This window comes from Folsomia candida, unplaced genomic scaffold (genome assembly GCF_002217175.1).
Source record: "Folsomia candida strain VU population unplaced genomic scaffold, ASM221717v1 Fcan01_Sc012, whole genome shotgun sequence".
Lineage (NCBI taxonomy): Eukaryota > Metazoa > Arthropoda > Collembola > Entomobryomorpha > Isotomidae > Folsomia > Folsomia candida.
This window is the reverse complement of record NW_019091204.1, coordinates 4,848,028-4,870,551: the sequence shown is the minus strand read 5'-3', so window position 1 is coordinate 4,870,551 and position 22,524 is coordinate 4,848,028. Positions and strand designations below refer to the sequence as shown.

Genomic DNA, 22,524 nt, shown 5'->3' with positions numbered 1-22,524 from the left:
GATTAAGATTTTTTATCTTCAAAGCCCAAATTAAAATCTCGGCAGTCTTACATAAATAAATACACACAAATACAAGTAAAATTATTACTGATATTTTGAGCGGGCAAACCATGCTTGAGAAACAATATGTAATTGCTCCGCATTTTCTGGACGTGAAAAATATTTGAGGCCGGCATTGGCCTCTGTGCCTTCCGTAAAGACACGCACGTTATAAACGTTTTTTGCTGGCAAATGAAAAATTTTGAAATGGAAAAATAATAAATTGACGCTTTTGTTGGTAAATGGACTAACTTGCTGCTAACTTTCTTTGTGAACTGATTTATGTTGAAAATTAAATAAAAACTGAACTACCCGTTACCCGTGCGGGTAGTTCTCGCTACCCGCAGATAACGGGTACCCGCAAGAATCGTGCGGGTATGCGGGTAACGGGTACCCGACCCGTTACCCGCGGCAACCCTAGTTAATACAAGGAAGGCACGAGTTTCTCAATTAAGGTGGGTTACGTTTGTGGAAATTTCGAAATTTTATTTCAAAATTCTAGAGCTCTAGAGTAGCAAATTTGAGCAATTCCCGGGGTAGTAAGGGTTTTCAAATTTAAAATGAGTCGATAATATTTTACAACAGCACGTTATATGTACATATGTATGTACCTATGGTGTGAAAATTAAAAGAATAGTACGTTTTACTTATATACATACAAAGCTTGTGGCCGGCAGTACTCTTCTTTTACAAATCAAAACATTCATGCAGTGACCAAAGGTCTCGTTCATCTTACATAATTGAAAAAAAAATAAAACACTACAATTCCTCCACGGGTAACGATTTGTCTCCACATTATTTAGAGTGTAATTCTACGCAGTTGGCTGCATATGTATTTATTGTAGCGTATTTATTATAACCTATGACTTTATGCATGAATAAGAGAATTGAACTTATTGCGACGTGGTAGGATGACTGCGCATTATTGCAAAAATTGGATTAACAAATTTGCACTTGACTCTTGATAAGCTGTGGTGATAAGGTTTGTACATTTCGTATTCGTTCCAATGGAGTATGGTGTATGGAAATATGTATATTATGCTGTGATGCTGGTAAGGTTCAACGGCTTGGACAAATATGATAAATAACAATATTTCGCTCGTGTATTCATATTTGCAAAGATATTTATTTAATTAATCAGTAAATTTATTTCAGTTATGTACCTAGATTATAGAAAAGTTTTAATGTGGCACTTATATTTTAATAGTAAAAAAGAATTTTTACTTTAGCCAAAGTCGTACGATTTCCTGCTTTACAAAATCACAAAGTTACGTATTTCCAAAAATCGTAAAATATATATGTAGGTACCAGCATATTTAATTATGTACATAAGTTCTTGACGATGAGATTAATACAGCTAAATAAGGTAAAAAAATATAACATTTTGGAAAGCCAGGTACGCATAAAAATGTAAAACAATTTTTTTGTACGTAAGGTGCATGCTAATTGCCGCGAATAAAAATATTACACAGTCTGTATCCACATTTGCTTTAGGGGACAAGTCGCCAAAAACCACAGACAACGAACGTTTGAACCTTCGCTCATCAAGCAAGTAGAGTATAGTAAGATAACCTGCGAAATTTTGCAAACATTTGGCTAGAAAATATAGGAATTTTTTTACAATTTATACAACAAAGGAAGATATTTTTATTTGGTAATCTTATTTCACAATCTCATCCTTACCATCACGGGAAAATCCAATTACAGAACTCCACTCAAACAATAACAAAACAAGTTACTTTTAAGAGTAGATTTGCCAAGTCATATTTTGACTCAAGTCATAAATACATGAACTTTTTGAGCTTCGTAAATGTTCTAAATGAGTTGCGATTGTTGTGAGTACGCCAAATATGTAGTTATGTAGTTATGAAGAGATTGATAATTTTTACCGTGTCAAAAATATCTGACTCGCGATGCAAACTTCCAGTGGCGGCGGAAGCGTGGGGGCGGAGGAAGAATGTCCCCACGTTTGTTCGATGTCCCCTGTCCTGTCCAAGATATGTCAACCCTTCCCTCCCTGATCTGACTGACAATGTTAATTCCCCAGATGTCCCGACCACCTCCGCGGCCACTGCAAACATCCCTTTAAATAGTTCAACTACACAGTTGCCCACAAAGTCTTCAAATGCTGTTATTATTTAGAAAGGGTTCGCATTTGCACAATTCTCAATAGTTCGCATTATCACTCTTCTCGCCCAGAAGTGAAGATTTGTTCGCCTTTTTGTTAATTTTTGGAGGCATGCCAGCCTTAGTGGGCGTGGCGGTAGAGGTATTGCCCGGCCGTGGCATGTCGGGATGGAACTTCGAAGAGCGGTATGAGCGGAAGTCTGGAATTAAATAAGAATGTGTATATGACTCTTTCAGAAATCCAGTATTAAAATAAGACCAAGTGGTATTTACATATGTATGTACGACCCTGCCAAAATCTCAGAGCACACTACATAACTGTGGAGAGGTCTTACTCTCTCCGACCGCAACTGACAATTTAGGTCTCCCAACGTATGCTCACAGATTTGGACCAAATTAGTGTCAATCGATCACAAATACAATTACTATGAAATTTGCAAATCGAACTATCTGCCAATGCGCAGGTTTTGCAAAGATATTTGCATTTAAAAGAGTGAAAAACGCGCCCAAAGGCTGGCAAATTTTTATTTTCCAAATTTTCTGCCCATTTTTCCCGCTTTGGATGCAAATATCTTTGTAAAACCTGCGGATTGGCAGATAGTGCCATTTTCAAATTTCATACTAATTATATTTGTGATCGATTGACACTAATTTGGTCCAAATCTGTGTGCATACGTTGGGAGACCTCCATTGTCAGTCAGCAGGCTCTCAATCAGACTTGACGACCTCTCGCCCTCTCTCAACCTCTCTTCCCCAACCTATTCACCACACCCACAGTCATACTGCACCCGTGAACTCGCCGCCCTGCTAATTTCCTCCGTGGTATCAAACCACCAGCATTGGCTTGACAACCAAATATGTAGCATAGCAGTTAAGCTAAATACTGACACGGTGGAGTGGCATTAAACTTATAAGTCTGGATTTCGACGAACTTCATACCCACATATCTACTATATTTTCTATTGGATTTAAAAAATTGTGCGCTTAAAATGATCATCAAAGTTGGAATGTTAGGGAAAAGATACAATTTTTTAATGTTTGAGAAATCTGTATATAATTTAATCTGTCCAGGAATTCATAAGTTATGACTGTTTCAAAAATAAAAACATTCAAATTCGGGAAAATGTGTCGCCACACTACGAAGCCAAATATTCGCCTCCCACAGATATATTCTTCATATAGGACCATTCTAAATCCTAGAAAACTTTGTGGGTCTTCTAGACACGACAAGCAGCAGGGAACCTTCCCTTCTTAGAGTTTGTTTCCGTATAATTCTCTGTTAATGATACGTCTTAACGAATTTAAATCTATGATTTACCTTCAAAATCCGGCTTAATCTTTTTTGAACTACCCCATCCCAATGCAAGCCCTATAGGGGCAGGTTCAAACTTTTTGTTACACTTGGGACATTCCACGTGTGCAAGTTCTCCAGTAAAACTGGCCGCAGGTGAGCTGACTTTACACAGTGGACACACATACGGCAATTGCTTCGTAACCTCTGGTATGTGTGCTAGGAAAGTGTCCAACGCGTCGACCACTTTGTCCTTGTAGGCTTGAATTTCCTCCCTTTTTAAGTCTGACTTGAGGAAAAAGACGTCATAAAATTTGAGCCCAAGCACATCCTCATTTTCGAGCCGGAAGTAACCCCCATCCGCCCATCCGGTCCCCCATGAGTTCATGAAAACGAGTCCATCCGGCTCACATTTAACGAGAAGAACGGCGTGCCCGCCAACCGCGCTGTTATCGTGGTTTCCGATATCTTCAGACTTCAAAATCCCGGTTGGATTATTTTTAAAAAAATCTATAAAATCGTCCCATTGGTGTCTAACATCTACTTGGCTCTTAATCTTTTGAGAAAGGTAAAATGTTGCGACAACTGGTCTCCGCTGAGCAATTGCCGCCCTGGCTTGTTTCTCGCCGGCCAGAGCTTCACTGCGTAGCCGATAAATTTTGGCATATTTTGCAAGTACGTTAGCAGTATCGGCCCCACCACGCCCATATTCGGCAACTATTTGGTTCAAGATTTTGTCGAAATCGGGATAACCACCGCTCCTTCTATAAACTCGCCTCGTCGCTAGGTGCACTGCCGCAGCAACCGCGTTTGCATAACTTGTCCTCCCGACTTGAAGACTTGGTGTTAGTTTCGAAGAATTTATATACATGTCGAGTGACACACGGCTTAAAATGTTCAAGATGGCACTCCCTCGGGTAAACATGTGATTAAGAATGGCGGTAAATTCGTCCATGATTTTGGGATTTTTGGCCACGATGAAGAGACGACTCTTCCCTCGTGGCGACAACTCCCAGCCACGCTCGAGGAGAATGGAAAATGAGGGGTTGGCATTATCAACTGGGCTGCTCAGGGCGAAGAGCCATCGATGTACATACAACCAATATGGTTTCGGGTCGAAGTAAAGTTTTCTGGGGAATGGACTGTCGTCCCGTGTGAAAACAACGGTGAGGACTTGTATATTTCTGGAAGCGAGAGGTACCGCAAATTTTGTGGGATCTTCATCCATGGCCCATTCCTCGGTCACCAATGCCAGGACCTTTTCTTCGTGAGAGAATCGGTCAAATGTTTCAATCGCTATTTGTAAGGCGTCGCACATTCGGGGTATGTAGTAAATGTATGGATGAATAGCGTGCATGAGCTTTCTGAGGTGTTGCTTAGTTATCACGTTTGAATTAGGAGTTTCCCCCGGTGTGACAAATGACCGAATGAGTTGAGCCACGTATTGAAGACTTCTTGGTTGTGGGGTGGAGAAGAAGGACAGCGCTTTTTCTATTGCCAATTTTGCATTTTCTCTTGTTGCAGGTTCTTCCATATTTTCGACAGGGTCACTTCCAGATGGTCTAAAAACTGAGGTGGAATACCCATCTGTATTGGTTGCTGTGCTTGCCGAGCCATGTCTACATTGGGCTGGAAGCTCATTTGCAATAAGTTTCGCTTCCTTTGGTTTAGTTGCAAAAACTTTGCCTAAGAAACTAGCTTCATGTTTGTGTACATAGTTGAGAACATATTTTTCACAATATGGAGCACCGTTAGCTTTAAGGAGTTCTATCAAGGATTTTTTCGGATCAGGGGGGCGGTCTTGGTTGGGGTCAAGGAGTTCTAAAAGTTGGACGAGGTCGCAGCAGTTATTTCCCCTTATGCCGATAGCAAGGATGAAAATTTCGTCATTTTTTGTTCTGTTTTCATTTTCACAGATTTCGAGCACCTTCCGAATTATGTATTCGACTGGACTTGATTCTTCTTCTTCTTTTGAGCTGGTTTTTTGAACGTCTAGACTGAACCTCATTGTAAATGAGACGTCAAGTAGTAAAACCGGTTATTTGATTGGGGATGGTCTTTTAAAAATCGAGGGAGAAGGAAGAAAACATTAATGGGATATATTGTAGGTAATTTTCGGATAAGAGCACACTAGTATTTAATTTTTACAATTTGTGCTTGAAGTTAACATAAACAAATATGTACAAGTCTTGGGCTCTTGACGCAAGAACCGTAACAAAGTTATGGCTACTTGCGAGGTAATAAATAAGATATATAATTGTGTACTAAGATCAAAGAAGTGATTGTGTTATGTAGTCAATTAGCAAATGGCTCCAAAATTATAAAACTGGGTTTGGTAAGTTATTATGATGATATTCAAACTAAAATTGAGGGTAAAGGGTGATTTGCGGACGTAAGCCACCCGCCATAAGCCACTCAATAAAAGCCACTCCCCATAAGCCACACTAGGAAATAAGCCACCCCAGGAAAAAGCCACTCACCAAAAGCCACCTTCCATAAGCCACTGTAGGAAGTAAGCCACTTTTAGAAAAAGCTACTCTTGACATCTTCATCTTTATTAATAAACCAGGGGTTGGACTACGTTTAGTCCTTGTGTTTAGCACATAAGTTGGAAATTTAATATTTAAATTCTTGGGGACTCGATAGTGTAACCTACGAATAGAAATATGTTGTACGCAGCTAAAATATGGTATGACCTGAGACCTCGGAGCACCGAAATTGACGTAAATTTTCAAAAATTTTCAACCTCAGATAAAATTTGGGATGTGAGTGTACAGTTTGAGAAATCTGGAATAAGTCACAGATATTGATTTCTCGGTATTAAAATAAAATTACTACCTCTTGGTATTAAGAATTATCCCCGTCCGTAAAAATTTGATACCAATATATTAAAACTTTAATACCGAGCTATTATTACTGCACGGTATTATCTACTTACCAATACCACTTTAGTTGAGTTATATATTATATAAGACCGCTGGCATAATTTTAATACTATATTTCTAAGAGTGCTGTAGGGTACACATAAGTTGAAGATATTCAAGGAGAAGGACCTCAGCAGAATTCAACATCAATTTTAAATTTTAAAAGCACCGAAACTAATCGGAACGCTTATAACCCATTGCCCTCGTTCTCACATTCCTAAAATTTGTAATGTTAAACACAGCCTCTCGATTGTTTTTTTAAATCCGCGTTTTCTGTAACTGTTTGTACCAATAATATATCACGAAATTATATTACGGGTGTGACTTTCAGTGACTAATGCGATATTAAAAGGCCCCGCAAAGTTGTTTAAACTAGGTTTAATCAATGAAGATGTTAAGAGTAGCTTTTTCTAAAAGTGGCTTATTTCCTACAGTGGCTTATGGAAGGTGGCTTTTGGTGAGTGGCTTTTTCCTGGGGTGGCTATTTCCTAGTGTGGCTTATGGGGAGTGGCTTTTGTTGAGTGGCTTTTGGTGGGTGGCTTATGGTGGGTGGCTGGCCTCCGTATACCCGTATGGGTTTATCTCCAAAGTTACATATTTGTAAAAGGTGTTGACCTAATTCGACAACATTTTAGAATTTGCAGATTTCATTTTTCTAAATCGTACCAAGTAGAAACCTCAAGTTCATTTGGATTTATAATGACATATAAAAGAACTCACCATGCCAATTTGACGTTGAGATTTAATATCTTGCTTGCTGCTAACATGATTTCGGATCATCGACATTATTTCATGTTCCCCAGATAGTTTACCGTCTTTGGCTAATCCTAAAAATGTATTCAACATGGCGGGATTCCCAGCACAGAAATCAAAAATTTCATGGGGTAGGCGTTCCAGTTCAGTTCCACCAACAAATTTCCGTACTTGCTCAGTGTCGAATGGCTCAATTTGTATAACCAAATCGAAATCCCCCCGTTCTTTGTCATCCTCAGTTATTTATTACAATTAGTTTAAAGTAAAGCTCTTTCTGGAAGTTTTGACATAGTGTCCAGTATTCTCGTCCCACTTCGTGTGTACAGCTGAACCCGTCCAGAATCACGAGATCAGGTTGAGCCTTAAGGACGTTCATTACCAAGTCGTACGGTTCTTGTCCTTTCTCGAAATCCACCATCAATTCTAAGCATGCATCGTGCAAAGAGTCCGTAAAATTGTCGAAGTCTAGCCAAACAATGGTTTCACTAGGACTAACTGCGCCATCCTGTGAGCAGATTTGTAGCAGGCGTTTAACAAAATACGTTTTTCCGACACCAAATTTACCAAAAACTAGAAGACTTTGGTTATTATAAAATATTTCGGATGCTGCTCTGAGTTCTTCTGAGCGAGGAATGTGGCCTGATTCTGCAAGAAATTGGAACATTAACTGGTGTATAAACGAACAACAGAAAAGACAAAACCTCACCATCCTTGTCGACAAAGATAGGACATTCGATTGATATCGTGGTTAGAATTTTGTCTGGAAGTTAAGAAACAAGAATAAATAATAACTTCAATCTCCATTTTTTAACCTTTAAGAGAAGGAAATAAGGATTAGAAGGGCTTCGGATTAGATTTCTACTACTAATCCAATTAGGAAATTTATACCTAAGTAGCAAACATTATTTTGAAGGGAATATACACTTCATTTAATTCATCTTATTACCTTTACAATTCGACATCCCATTGTTCTCCAGTATTTTTAGCAAATCTGATACAGTTGAGTTTCTTTCATTTATGATAATCCAATAATGGATTACTTTTCCGATTCGTTTTTTGACATTTAGGATTTGAAAGAGTGAGGAAAACTCCGGACCAATGTCGAATATTTTGGATAAACGTGAACCATCGTGATCAGAATGAAAACTCTGCAAAAAAATATTATCCTGAATTGTTCTTTACTTATAATGCTATTTATTTCTTACCTCAGATAGTTCATCGACTATGGTTGGAATCACTTTTTTGAAACAGTTTCTTAACTTGAAGTTTTCCATGTCAACAAATTGAACCGTTGTAGTTTACATATCGTTTTGAACACAGTCACACAGTTTAATTAGTTAATTGTCATGCGTTATTTATTCACTTTCACTCATATTTTGCAAGTGCAATGTAATTGGTACTTGAATCGTCAAGTTTTTAGTTCTTATCAGGGTGATTACGTAAAAAATTATTCAACGTCAGTTTTATGTTAGTAGTTCTTAAATTTGCGATTTAAGATAGAAAAAGGTGCTCCATTTTGTGAGTAATACGCATTTGTATAAGCGCATACGAGAAGAAACCAGGACATAAGCTTTTATCAATTTTACAATTTACATTGCTGTTATCAATTGGACAATTGTCTCTCTGATAAGCACCACTGTCAGCATTAGCTGGTCATGCATACATACGTACATGCACTGGCTGAAATAGAAGTGAGTCGGGCCCCCGACTAGACTGGGTTGACCCGGACCCGACCCGACCCCAACAGAATTCGAGCGGGTCAGTCAGACCTCGCTAGTACCCAGTTCGGGTGATGACCATACCCCGGACAAATATTTTTTTATCCTACCCTACTCATGTTGAGCTCAACACGAGTAGGGTAGGATAAAAAAATATTTGTCCGGGGTATGGTGATGACCAACACAGAGTCGGGTTTGGGTGGGCCAGATTTCAATAAACCTTCGACCATACTCACCTCTAGTGTCAAATTAGGGCTTTAAGTTAGCCCACCAATATGCTCAATTCGCAATGAGAATTCACACTGCGATGTATTGCACGTCGCCACATACATATCTGAAATTTATTGATAACACGAATCCATAATAAATAAGAATTTGTCAAGCATGCGGATACCATGCCTAATATGCTAGTCAAGTATGCACAAATGATTGAACGTTAACCATGCTCAATTGTATGTATGAGTAATAAATATTACTGGTATGTACATTTGTATGTATAAGCTTACAAACTGAATATGTTTATGTACGTAAGCAAACCATAAGATAAGCTTTTATAACTAAAAAGCTTGTCTGATAACCACCCATTTACCAGATCTTTCTCATATTTCCATACGTTTCTGTGGAGTTGTCCAGGTTTTCATACGATCCGGGTTAGTGAACCGATCTTCGTGCCCCGTCCCGTTCGAGACGAAAAAGTTCAAACCCTTTTCTCAAAACTATTCACATAAATGGATAAATCGAAAGTATTTAGTTTTTGTAAATTTGTGTATTTCTTTTAACCACATTATGCTTGTCATTATATGTATGGCGAAGCGTTCGATTATGATGACTCTCGACTCGAAATTATCAAAAAATTTTAACTGTTCGCGATAAATAAAGCAGAAACTAAAATATCGACACCTTTTAAAATTAAATTAGACGTTTTGAAAATTTTTGGAAGGATTTTATTTTAAGTTTAAATTAAAAAAAAGTTAGACATCCCGTCCCGCAATTCGGAACAGAACCATGGACGGATTTACCCGATCCCCCGGTCCAGACATAGGAATCATGTACCGTTCCGTCTCGCCCTGTCCCGTAGGATACCCTAGTGTCCAGTTATGAAACATACCTGGTCCATTCCATCCATATACATATAATATCCCATCCATATACATAATTACATACATGCGTAAAGTAGCTAGCCAGTTCTGTGCATGATGTGCATGCATACTCAATCGGGTCTCATTCTATTCAACAGGTGATCTCGATGGATCGCAAAATTTGTGAAGCGACAAAACCTAAAATAGTTACCATTTTATCGGGAAACGAGATCATGGCAGAGGACTGGGGTCGATTTTCTGATCACCTCGGAATCTTATCTCATCATATTGTGGAACTGAAAAGGAAAGCAAAAAATTTGACGACATATGACTTGTTCTCTGCCATTATAGCGTACTTCATCTTCGCCAAAGGGAAGGAATTTATCGCAGCTTCTTCGCACCCTTGATGCCGTAGATTGTGCAGGTACGTTGTACAAGATGATTTAAATAATCAGGTACAATAGAAAAATTTGCAATAGGAAAAATTCGTAAAGCTCCCTTCGTTACCGAAATTTTACCTGTAAAATTAAAAATTTTGAAGAATTTTGTCACCAGTTTTGACAATTATTAATAAAAATTTCAATCCCAAATCTTGTTACCAATGGAGATTTATATGTAGGTTTTTGCCATTCAAGCATTTTCCATTCTAGCGTGACATTTAAACCACGCTGGTCTTCTGGGTGGCATTAGATATATAGGGGCCAAATTAGTACTTTGAAAATACTTTGTTTTTCAGAGAAAATCGAAGAACAAATTGGAAACGAAGATAATAACAATTGCAAATTATTGCCCGATGAAGACAGCACTTTGAGCCGCACGTTCAGCCGTTTCCACTCCTTTTTTCATCCACATATGAAACCTGTTTTCGTGACCAATTACTATCAGAAATTTGATAAGTATACTTTCCTAAAATTTCAGTACGAAAGGGTACTAAAATTGGCAGAGAATTATTGCCAAATATCCGAAAGGTATCCTAGGTTGGAGGAACGTGAAAAGGAGGAATTTCACACTTTACAAGAAAAATTGCGAGACAAATTGAAGAATGATAATAAACGGAAATTTGTCCTCGATATGTTTAAAGCCTGCGAGACAAGCTTGCAAGATACGAGGAAACAATGGGATGTGATAAATTTTCAAACTTTTTGTACTCACTTCGAGGAGGATGAGCATTCTATAACGGAAGAATGCTTAATCCGGGTCAAGATACTGTTGCTGACTTATGGACGAGATACATAAAACGTCATTACAAAAAAAATAATTTTTATGATTACACACCTTTCCGCCGGGATGACTAATTGATTTTATTTTTTTAAATTGTTACCTGTCAATGAACTATTGTCATCTTCATTCGGCAAGGATTAAAAGATTTCGGATATTAAAATCTAAATTATTCATTCATTTTCTAATTAAACTAATTTTTATTTTTAAACCAGTTAAAGCCAATCCATTTTATGATTTACTTACATACAAAGTACATACATACAAAGTTACATATTTAATTAAGTATCTGTGTCTATCTGTTATACATATATTAACATATATAACTACTTAAAATCTTGTAGATGCATGGAAATAAATAAAATTGGTAAGAATAATCGTACTACATTTGAGTGAGCTCTCCATGAAAATTAAACAAAAATATGACAACTTCTTGAGACCTGTATATAACAACAGAAGCATACCTGTTCACTTTCATTCCTTTGACTGATTATGATAGTGAGCGAAAATGAATTTCCTCAACCAGAAGCAAACATCTTGCTATATCATTTTGTGTATCCATACATAAGAAAATAAAATATATACATACATGTGGGTACACATTGTTATGTACCTAAATGGAGGACAAGTTGTTTAAGAAGAGTTTAAACGCATCACATAAATTATGCATGATCCCCCGTGCATAATGCATAATGTAGTGAAATTCAAACAAATTCTTCACAGCAGAAATTGTTTAATAAAGACCATGTTCCATTATTGGTCTTGTAAGTACAGGGTGTTAATAAAGTCCGATCCCATTTTTCCTGTAAAAAAGTGAAGGCTAGTATAAAAAAAAACTACCCGTGATACTTACAAAAAATGTTCGACATATTTACCTTAGTATTTGGTCTTGTTACCATTTACTTTAACCATGCCCTCAACTCTTTGTTTAAGGCTCTGTGCTAATTTTTCCAGTGTGCCTCTGGAAATCGAATTCCATACATCTTGAACTTTTTTTTACTAGCTCTTCCCTCGTCCGGGGTTGTGGCTCTTTGTATACATTTTCCTTAAGTATGGACCACTGGTTCTTCAGGGGATTCAAATCTGGGCCGTTAGCGGCCCACACCCCCTTGCTCCAGACCGTTGAAACTTGCGTCTTGATGAGACTCAAACTCGCTTTTGCTGTATGGGCTATAGCACCATCCTGCATGAAAACTATTTTTCTTTCATTCGGAAATATTTCCTTGTTCCCCATGCTATCGAAATAGATAGGTAATATTTTTTCCATATAATGCTTTGCATTGACTGATTGGCCTTTTGGTATGATATGTAGAGGGGTCACGCAACGTGCACAAAATCCACCCGCTACCATAACTTTAAGCCCGAATTTTGGGATCGCTCTTGATGGTACATCCGATTTGTTTTCTGTCCTGTAACGAACATTTTGTTGGTTCAATTTTGGATATAGTTCAATAATAGATTCGTCAGTCCAAAGGATGTGACTGCGCAATTCTTCACCAAGTCTTTTTTCACTCAAATGGGCACTTTTCTGAAGGAGTTCTTCAAATTTCAGACGGTCATCGATATATTTTTGTGACATGAGAGGTTTTTTTGGTTAGTTTGTAAGCTGTGTGACCCCACTTCGTAGTTTTCACAAATTTTTGCACGGTCACACAGTTAATTTGCTTCTTCTTCTCTTTATAGCGTTTTGAGTCATTTAACTCCCTTGCTCAATTACGTAATGAACTACCAGTTTTCTTGCAAAGTCTGTTTTTAATCATTCTTTTTGTGGTAGGTGACACCTTTCTGGGTCGCCCTGGTCGCTTTTTGTCGTGGACAAAATTTTTATTCTTCCATTTCCAAACAGTTCTGCGGCTGCAGCCCAATTTTTGCACAATTTCTGTAGGTTTAAGCCCCTGCTGATGCAATGTTTGTATCTCAACTCTAAGATGCTCATGACTTACACGTTTAGTTGTTCCTCCCATGGTAAAAATTTGAAATAAATAACTTCACTGGTTCAAAAGTTCCAGCTGAATTTGTAACAACCACGCTCCAAAAAATGCATGGGATCGGACTTTATTAACACCCTTTAGCATGACGCAAAAAAATAGAATTTCGGAGAATGTGGTGCTCATTAATCATTCAGAAAATCAATAAATGTTTCCCGAAATGCGAATTCGAAGATGAGTAAGGCAAAAAATGTGCAATCCTGGGAAGATTATCTGACTCACAATGCGAGGGACCAAGCAAAAAGGATGTGACAGGTTTTATTTTTGCTGAATGTAATCTTGTCAAATTTACTTAATCGAAATAATTCAAAATATTTAGTTAAACCAGTGTAAGTTGGGTAGAAAAATTGTTCTAAAATTTATCACATACGAGATGTACGGTCCTCATCAAGATGAGATTCCGCTTTTTGAGGGACTGCTTTCATCTCTTTGGGTGACTTCATTCTCAAGCCGACTTCTCCCGTCTCGAGAGCTAATCTGATTCTTGCTGCTAAAAAATGTGTTGTGGGGACACTTATCGGGACAAAACGAAAAATATTGCAATATTTCAAATGGTAAGGAGCATGCATATTTCATTGAGAGACTTGGGTTGTTCTTAATGCATTCTTGAAAATAATGTTAGCATTTTGAAAATTGCATGGGCTCTGAGGTCTATATTAAGTACTCTAAATTACATCCAGAGTAAAGTAAATTTGAGAAGGGATAAACTTAACTATGGATTTTGTACACTCTAAATAATTCTGAGAACGATTGTCACCCGCGCTGGTAGTAAATACGGCGCTCTATTTTTTGGGAAATGATTAAGCAGATGTTTTGTCACCAAGGGAAGCTAAGTCAAAAATCCGTGTACCAAAAAGATGTAAGCTTGTGCTAAAAAAATTAACATTTTTATTATCTGAATATGTATATGATATTTTTTTACATGAAAGTATGATTTTTTAAATAATTATGTCACGTGTGTGTGGCACACGAGTTTTCATTTATCTACATACATATATCCCCTGGTGACAACACTTCTCGCAATTATTACCAAAGAAATTGAGCACTGAATTTAGTACCTTCGCTGGTGACGATTTGTCTCCAAATTATTGAGAGTGTACTACATAAATACAGAGTAACCTTAATCATATTAATGTAACTCTGGATTTAGTAAATATTATTTACTTAATTTATAATTTATTACTTGTCCATTTACTGCTCAACAGAGGGTAACATTATTTTAAGAGTGCATTTATTCAATAGGTTTGCACCACGCTAATCAACGTGGTGTGTGCATGGTTCCTGATTTCCATTTATACGGACAAAGGGTACATGTCGAGGCGAACGGAACGTAGTAAGTTTCCGACATTTCTTTGGATTGAACAGTGGCGGCGGAAGTTGGGGGGACATATGGGAACATTAATATTGTGAGATAAGCGGAGGATGGGCTTATTCACATGTGAAGGATAGGCTTCTTCTGGGGGAACAATGTCACCCTATCCCCCAAGTTCCGCTGCCACTGGTTGTGAATAAATTAATTGATTTGTGTTGGAAATAGTTGCAGATGAGTTCGCGGGGTTGTTGGTGGGAGGACTTTTTGGCCTATTGTTAGCCATATTACTTTTCCTGGGGGCGAAACAGGTAAGAATTTCCTAAATTGAAATTGATGAATGAAATGTTACCATTATTTAGTAAAATTCGAAAGTTCGTTCTTTAATAACGACTTCACGTGCCTTTGGTGCACGAGTTATTGACTTATTTCCCCTTGGTGACAAACCGTCTCCTTGCTCATTACCTAAAAATATAGCACTTTCGTACGTACTTCCGCACGTGACGATATTTGTCACCAAATTGTTTAGAATGGAGTCATGTATTTTTGTCCTTAATTTTTTCCAGGGGAGCAGAACAAAATGTCGAATATGGCTTTGGTTTTACACTGTAACCACGTGTTTGTCACTCTGTCACGCGTTCGTTGTCATCATGCCGGCTGCCGCGGGGGACAAAACTGCACGCATTCCGACCGGAGAGTTTTTCGGGCTTGGGCTGAGTTTCTACTTTCTCCACGTCGTCGATAAGTACTCGGGTGAGTTAAGAGTGCTTCAAGAAGAATGTGTGGCTCGACGTCAAGAAGCTGGAAACACCAATGGTTTCCCTGCAGAGGAGACTGTGTGAATTTGCAATAATTTCGAAATTTATTTATCTCTATCATGTAGGTTAAAAGTAACATAATTGTGGACCGTCCACATATTACGTCATCGGAACGGTGGGTGGGGGTTTTTCTGTGCCCTATCTACATATGTACCTTACTCGTTTAAGCTTAACATAAAGGGATGAGCGGGTTGTACGCGTGCGCCGTTTTTGATAACGTAATATATGGACGTTCCCTACTTCAATAAAAAAGTCTTTTCAACCGATTTCTAACTTAACGATGATTGAGATTCGTCCGGCGGTTTATTTGATACCATATTTTCTTTGAAGCATTTAATCGTTGCCATAAACACGAATTAAATATTTGGCATCAATACATAAATTTTGTACGTATCATATAGTAGCGAAATCCAAGCAAATTTGGATGATTTTACATATCCAGTTCCATTGTCGATCTTGAGTGCAAAAAAATGATGCAAGAAATGATACGTCAGAGAAAGCGAGGTTAGTAGATTTATGTATCATCAATCATCCAAGAAATCAGTGCGTGCTTTCCCCCAAATGCTAATACAAATAGGTTAAGGCAAAAAATTTATAAGATTCTGTTACCCGGGTCGGACCGGGCCAGACGAAAATGATGTGATATATTAGAATGCGTTAATTATTTACACACTTAAGAATAATGTTATCCTTTTTAAAAGTATGCAAATCCGGTCCGAATTTTACATTACGTAAACTATGCAAAATCCCAAGCGAACTTTGCTCTTTACCTGGTCAGCGTTACCCGGAATTTACTATAGTTTACTTACTTTAAGACTCACAATGCAAGTCTTTTACGTGTACAACGCAGATCTGGTTGGGACCAATTTTATTTTGTTCATCACAAAAAATAAGCATACCCGTATTTTTTAATTTTTCTTAATGCGCTAATTTGAGCGCGAGGCGCGAATTTTAAAACATTTTTCAGCCAAAACCTCGGTTTCTTAAAACTGCAAATTTTCGAATGTTAGCGCGAATCCAAAAATTCGAAAACATGTCTCCTCAGAATGACTTACTTGACTTACGAAAAATCCTATTGTCTCAAAATGTGAATTTCAAAATTTTTTGCCAGTTTTTGAAATTCATTAAAATTATAACTCTTTCAAATTTTAAATTTTTCAAAAAATAATGCCTGTGGATTTTTTACAAGTCAAGTAAGTCATTCTGAAGAGACATGTTTTCGAATTTTTGGATTCGCGCTAAAATTCGAAAATTTACAGAATTTTAAAAAACCGAGGTTTTGGCTGAAAAATGTTTTAAAATTTCGCGCCTCGCGCTCAAATTAGGGCATTAGGAAAAATGAAAAAATACGGATGTGCTTATTTTTTGTGGTGAACAAAATAAAATTGGTCCCAACCAGATCTGAGTTGTACACGTAAAAGACTTGCATTGTAAGTGTACAATTGCTTGTCACTTTTCACCTTAATTCTCAGTTAGAAATGCTTAGTTGGGAAGTGTCAAACTAGGAAAACATATTCCAAAATTGACCCCATAATGAATGCACGATCCCCCAGAGAACAAGATTTGGCTTTCTGACAATATATCTATATTGAGAGTGCTGTCATCTCTTAAATGAGTAACGTTAACGTTCTCATTCTCATTTCGACCCTCGCGAGGACGAGGCCTCGTTCCATCTCGAAAGATACATATCAGTAAATAATCATATTCTTGTTGGTGGAAAATGTGCTGTGGGGAAACTTACCGGGACAAAACTAGACACATTGCAATCTTCCAAATTGTAAGGAATCCTAATTGTTTTCGTGGTAATGGAGGCCTCCAATTTTGACCAAACTATGTACTACTTATCAATGGATCAGAAGTTTAATCATCATGTAATTTGAAAAAACACCATCTCCCAATGAGCATAAATATGTATGTATTTGGAGAAGATATTTGCATCCGACGTTACTATTTTCTAAGCCATCTGTTTTTTTCTGGATTATACGAGTTATTGACGTCACGTTATGCACAGCAGGTGCATGCAAATTAAGTAGATCAGAATTATTTTTTACTACAATACATTCAACAGATTGCGAATTTTCATTGACAAAAATTGTAATTTTCCATATTGCCTGAATTTTTTTGGTAAGTTTGCTAAATGTACTTGTTACTTTATTAACACTGCAATACAACAACCTGTGAAATTTCGACAATGGCAAAAGAAAAATGCCACGTTAGCTGATTTTTTTGTTAAACGTAATTTATTTATGATTTTCACCTGGTCTATTATTCAAGGCAGAATAGTGAACAGCTTTTCCATCAGCCATACTTATTAGAAATCAGGAGTGCAAACTACTTAAAATTCCATTAATAATGTAATAAAATTCCATTATAATTTCAGTATGTCACTTGACGTCAAAGTTGTCATTGTTGCGCTGTGTATAAAATTGGGTCAAAAATGAAAATTATGAATCAGTTTGAAGCAATCTCTCTTTTCCAAAGTGTACTTTGGAAATTTTGAAATTTTGGTTACAATCATGTCGAAATTTTCTGCGATTATCGTGATCATTTCTTGCTTGTGTATTTCCCACGTGTCTTTGGCTCCAGTTGGTAATTTGTAAATTTAATAAAACAAAATAATTATTTATGCTCTCCGATTTTAGCGAAATTTGAGTCGGTCGATCCTAAATTTAATTGGTATGAAATTTGGTAGAGGCACGATTGATCAACTTTGGTAAAAATTCATATTTGGATCCCAAGAGGAGAAACTCCCCTAACTTAAAAAAGTTTAACACTTTCTAAATTTATTGCGCATATATATTTTCCCCTCTTAGGATACAAATAGGTCGTCTCTTGTTCAAATTTCATCTAATTAAATGTGTGACCAATTGACACTAATTTGGTCAAAATTGCAGAGCATACGTACATTCATCCATTGTTAACCTAATTTATTTATTATCTTGCAGATCACGATGGAAATGAAAAGTTGCTGAATTTCAACATCAACGCGTTCCAGCTCAACCCAAACACGAATTGTCAGATAAGTAGCTTCTGCCAGTCCTTCTGCACCAAGTGGAATTTGGTCGCTACTTGTCCCACGTCAGGACCTTCATCTTCCGATTGCAACTGTAATTTTGCCAGTCTTGGATGAAAAACGAATTTTGGGTTGAAATATATACGTAGATCAGGCATGAATTAAAAACAAGTAGAACGAAATTTGTAATTTAAATGCTGATATAAACTTCGCATTTGCATCAAAACATTCTTATTGACTAATTATTTTCTTACTTCAGATAATTGCATTATGTGTTGTACCTCATGAATAGATGAATTAATCAAATCTTCACTAAGGCAAATTTTCGGTGTATTTACAACAAGTTATGAATGAATGTGGGTTCCAAAAGGTCATAAAATTATATAATGTTCTAAAATTGTCTGAGTTTAAATATTTATGTTTGAATAAAATGAACATAGCCATTTGCTTGAAATGGTTTATCAAATGGTTTATCAAATCTTACTCCTTTCAATATGAAAACCGCATTCCGAACCAATCGATGACACAGATAAGACAACGATATAAATGCGAAAATTGTAATTTTCCATTGACCAGATTGATATTTATGTACCTTTATCTGGTGTCACGCGTCCGTCCAAATTACTTTAAGATCCATAAGCTTCTTGGCACAAACTCTAGTTTGTGTGGCTCACTAACCTTGAGCTACTCTTAGCCGACGTGGATATTTCTTAATTGCTTGTTGTTTATCCCATCTGCTATCTTAGAATCAGTAAAGGTTGACTTGACTTAATTAAGAAATTTAAAGCATTTTCACCGCACCAAGTTAGCGAGGCTATGGATTTGTTCTTCATCGAGTATATTCCGCAGACAGAAGCTTGAATTTAATACGCCGTTTGCATATTGTAATGCATGACTTTCTGGTATGTATGTATGTATTATCTTGTTAATGAACATATTCTACTGGAAATCAGATTCTCTTATTAAATCATTATTCTGTCGGACAGTTGAAGCCACGAAATATTGTCCTTGCCCGAAAGTATGCATTTATTAACCTATTTAATTTCCATTAATAGAACGATCCCTGTAGATATTCGCTGCAGTCTTAGCCGCCTAGCAAAGAAGACAGTAATCACTGTGTTAAAATTCATTTTTGAATACGCATGTATGTATAAAATACACACTAAAATCATAAACTTTTGTATTTGTGCATAAATAAACATTATGTATCTGACATTTTGAGTTGAATATCAGGGTATTAAAACTATTTACGTATGTATCTGGGTAATAATTTCTATTGGAAGTTTTCATTATTTTATTGGGTGTGGTAATTACCGGTTAGTTCCGCTCGAAACCCTGACAAACTTTGAGCTTCCGGGTCAAATGAGCATAAATCTGTCTCGATAAATATAATGTACACCACCCTGTTTTCTCCCTTTCTAAAGCGACACTTAGCCCTTTGTAGCTATTTGAAAACTTTCCCGTATGATTTCAATCCGGAAACACGACGTCTGTTTAAAGTGACAGATGGAGAATGTGGTATGCGCCATCGGTTGATGTGCCTCATAATTTTGGCATATATGTCGACACTCTTGCTTGGCCTGATAATGGGCAACCATTCTGCGGCAGCTAGGATAATTGGGATAGTCTTCTTCATGACGTACTGTTTACCTGTGGGGCAATGGAATTACAACTTGGAAATGACCCCCGTACAAGTACTTAATGCTTTTATGGACTTTGAAACCAAGGTTTTGAAAGGTACTTCTCACAAATATGGCAGATATACCATTTTTATTTTTTATAATTCAGAGATCTTGGTAAAATGTTATTTAAGAGTTATCGCTTTACACTTTGCATTACGTCTACTAAACAAATCGTTTTGCTACATAATCCATTTTTTAATATTATTTGATCTTTATGATAACGTCCGATCTGCTCTGAGGACCGCAGATATTAAACATATCTAGAAACAGGGTTCAACATAGTTTTAAGAAAGGTTTTATGTAGTAAGTGAGAAGTATTTTTATCAACTGTTTCATTATTGCAGATCGTGAAAATATGAAAATGTCACTTTTGGCGAGAGCAATGGCGTTATTCATGCATGTGGCTCACTTCAGTGTGATTGCTGTTCCCATGGCAGCATTCGCCCTTATACTGGTAAGACCATGCACGCCGCCGTTCCTCTTATCACTCTCCAACCAGTGTGAAGGAATAGTATGGTACGGACCTGCGATCATTATTCCCTTGTTCGAACTTTGGATCGGCTTACAATTCTTCATTACTGGAACTGTGTGGAGTTTTTTTGGGATTTTTGTCAGCGTCGTAACATTGCAGACCTACTTCCGGATTCTTAACAGGTATGAATCAACGAAAATCTGTATGACTAAAATTTTGCACAAAATTGTTCTAAATACAAATTAGGTGCAGGGTATGCTACCCCGGGTTTATGGGGTTTTGGGGTAGCAAATTTGAGCAATGCCCACGGGTAGTCGGGGTAGTCGGGGTTTTCAAATTTTACAAAATATGATAACAGGGCATTACTAGCAGTTCAACAAATTAACTACCTATTAAAATATAATTAATTAAAAGTTTTGTTGCGAAATTACTGAATAACTGATTTTGTTCATTAATTTCTGAACATCATACATGAAACACTGACTCAGTTTGCCCCGACTACCCGCAAAGCCCAGGTAAAACCCCCGGTTATGGGTTTTCAATAGCAAAACCCCGGGGTTCTCCTTACCCTGATTGGATCAGCCATGTTAAGTAATCGGAAAAACGAGCAAGGCGTCTAGAATGGTCGTATTCAGTTTTTGCTCACCTGCATTACGACGACAAATATATTATTCTTATAATTGAAAGATTTAGCGCTTTCCACTAAAACCTCCAAATTAAAATATTTACTGTAACAACTTTTAACTAATTTAACCTAATTTCAGTCAAATCCTGGCCTCCGTTAGTCTTGACGATGTAAACCAGGTTATTCAAAAATACCGAGGAATACAGGTATTGGAAAAGCATCTTAACGAGTGGCTAAAGCCAGTACTTGTACCTTCTCTCATTACACTCGCTCCATCACTCCAAATTCTTTCTCAGTATGTCTGCATACAGATGCATAATGATATCCCCATGCCTGGCTTTCTTGTTGTGCCCCTTATTGTACAGAACACCATAATCGTCAACATCCTCGTCTTCACCTTGGCGTCATACGTATTCAGTTCTTCAGCCAGGGTAATGCAAAATATTAAACGGAGAATTCGGAAAGAACCGCGAAGATCAACTATCAAGAAAGATCTGAAAGCATGTTCCATTATGAAGATCAAGTTTGGAACAAATTTCGTCGACAGAGGGACTCCATTAGTAATCCAGGATTTTTGCTTAAGCCAGACCATGCAACTTCTACTGATAAAGAGGGGAACACGCTAAGCAATAGTGCAGAATAGATACACACAATTATCTCCATAAGTATTACAAGTACATATGAACACCTATGGTTCCCGCTGACACGTCGATGTTAGTATAATTTATGAACCTAGACGTATATTTGACGATGACAGATAAAAAAAAACTTAGCTGCTTTTTGCATAGATAACTTAACTACCCCACCATGTCATTAAAATAATAAAAATGTGTGCGAATTAATGGGAATATTCGTTATGAAGTGTAGAGAATGTTTAATGATAAATAAGTGACGGATTAAGAATTAATTGCACATGTGCCATTTAATAAATCCAACGTTGGCTAGGTAAGAAGTTTATGTCCTTATACATAAGCATTTGCACGTAGTTTTTTGAATATTAAATAAATATAAAAATTGCAAAACTTGTCGATATAAATTTATTTCATTCGGTGAACCACCACCATTCTCAGAGGTATGCTAACTACGGCCATGACTCGTCATTGATTCTATCAGTAACTTTATCACACGATGAATTAATTAAAAATATTTCTGGTAACTTACAAGACCCGTTGCTCCTATCTGGACCGGACAAAAAGTCCTCTTTTGTGGGCAGGAAGGATCGTGCACGCGCTCTTCCCTACTTTTGCACGGAGTCATGTGAAATTTTAAACTTTGTCCTAGAGATGCGAAATTTGGCATGCACATGCACCAACATATGCTGCATCATAATATAACATCAATTCCCGTTCCGTTCGCTATAAATTTTTCAGGAAAAATCAAAAACCAAATGTCACCACTATTCCGTTTGATTTTTGATTTTTCCTGAAAAATTCATAGCGAACGGAACGGGAATTGATGTTATATTATG

At 37.1% G+C, this 22,524-nt stretch overlaps 2 protein-coding genes and 2 long non-coding RNA genes across 8 annotated transcripts; 3 read left to right on the top strand and 1 right to left on the bottom strand.

Moving 5' to 3' along the window:
- Positions 1-1,159: 1,159 nt before the first annotated feature.
- Positions 1,160-8,683, bottom strand: LOC110855270. Of its 5 annotated transcripts, none has more exons than XR_004835902.1 (7): positions 8,340-8,683; positions 8,081-8,282; positions 7,841-7,894; positions 7,102-7,779; positions 3,485-5,514; positions 1,723-2,366; positions 1,160-1,635 (listed from the first exon to the last, which is right to left on the bottom strand). XR_004835902.1 is itself a non-coding variant. In XM_022103688.2 (6 exons), exons 5-6 carry the CDS (start codon positions 5,463-5,465, stop codon positions 2,206-2,208), a joined length of 2,142 nt encoding a protein of 713 aa, XP_021959380.2. In that variant the 5' UTR covers positions 5,466-5,514; positions 7,102-7,779; positions 7,841-7,894; positions 8,081-8,282; positions 8,340-8,683; the 3' UTR covers positions 1,600-2,205. The 5 variants fall into 5 exon arrangements, 1 of the variants encoding a protein (XP_021959380.2); XR_004835903.1 differs by having other exon boundaries at positions 1,160-1,611; XR_004835904.1 differs by having other exon boundaries at positions 1,160-1,611; positions 1,929-2,366.
- Positions 8,684-10,022: 1,339 nt separating this feature from the next.
- LOC110855272 lies at positions 10,023-11,536 on the top strand. The gene is made up of 2 exons (XR_002548434.2): positions 10,023-10,355; positions 10,668-11,536. It is a non-coding gene; the product is annotated as an uncharacterized LOC110855272 (long non-coding RNA).
- Positions 11,537-13,594: 2,058 nt separating this feature from the next.
- On the top strand, positions 13,595-15,460 carry LOC118437232. The gene is made up of 4 exons (XM_035856119.1): positions 13,595-13,691; positions 14,380-14,470; positions 14,675-14,757; positions 15,013-15,460. Exons 1-4 carry the CDS (start codon positions 13,635-13,637, stop codon positions 15,286-15,288), a joined length of 507 nt encoding a protein of 168 aa, XP_035712012.1. The 5' UTR covers positions 13,595-13,634; the 3' UTR covers positions 15,289-15,460.
- A 2,238-nt stretch (positions 15,461-17,698) lies between these two features.
- On the top strand, positions 17,699-18,731 carry LOC110855271. Its single transcript, XR_002548433.2, has 2 exons — positions 17,699-17,853; positions 18,210-18,731. It is a non-coding gene; the product is annotated as an uncharacterized LOC110855271 (long non-coding RNA).
- Positions 18,732-22,524: the final 3,793 nt, after the last annotated feature.

Coding starts and splice junctions, on each gene's coding strand:
- LOC110855270 (XM_022103688.2), bottom strand. CDS start 5,465: ATGAGGTTCAGTCTAGACGTTCAAAAAACCAGCTCAAAAGAAGAAGAA. Junction 2,367..3,484: donor GATTAAGCCGGATTTTGAAG/GTAAATCATAGA, acceptor ATTTAATTCCAG/ACTTCCGCTCATACCGCTCT.
- LOC118437232 (XM_035856119.1), top strand. CDS start 13,635: ATGTGTTGTGGGGACACTTATCGGGACAAAACGAAAAATATTGCAATA. Junction 13,692..14,379: donor ATATTGCAATATTTCAAATG/GTAAGGAGCATG, acceptor TTTATTCAATAG/GTTTGCACCACGCTAATCAA. Junction 14,471..14,674: donor GTCGAGGCGAACGGAACGTA/GTAAGTTTCCGA, acceptor TGTTGGAAATAG/TTGCAGATGAGTTCGCGGGG.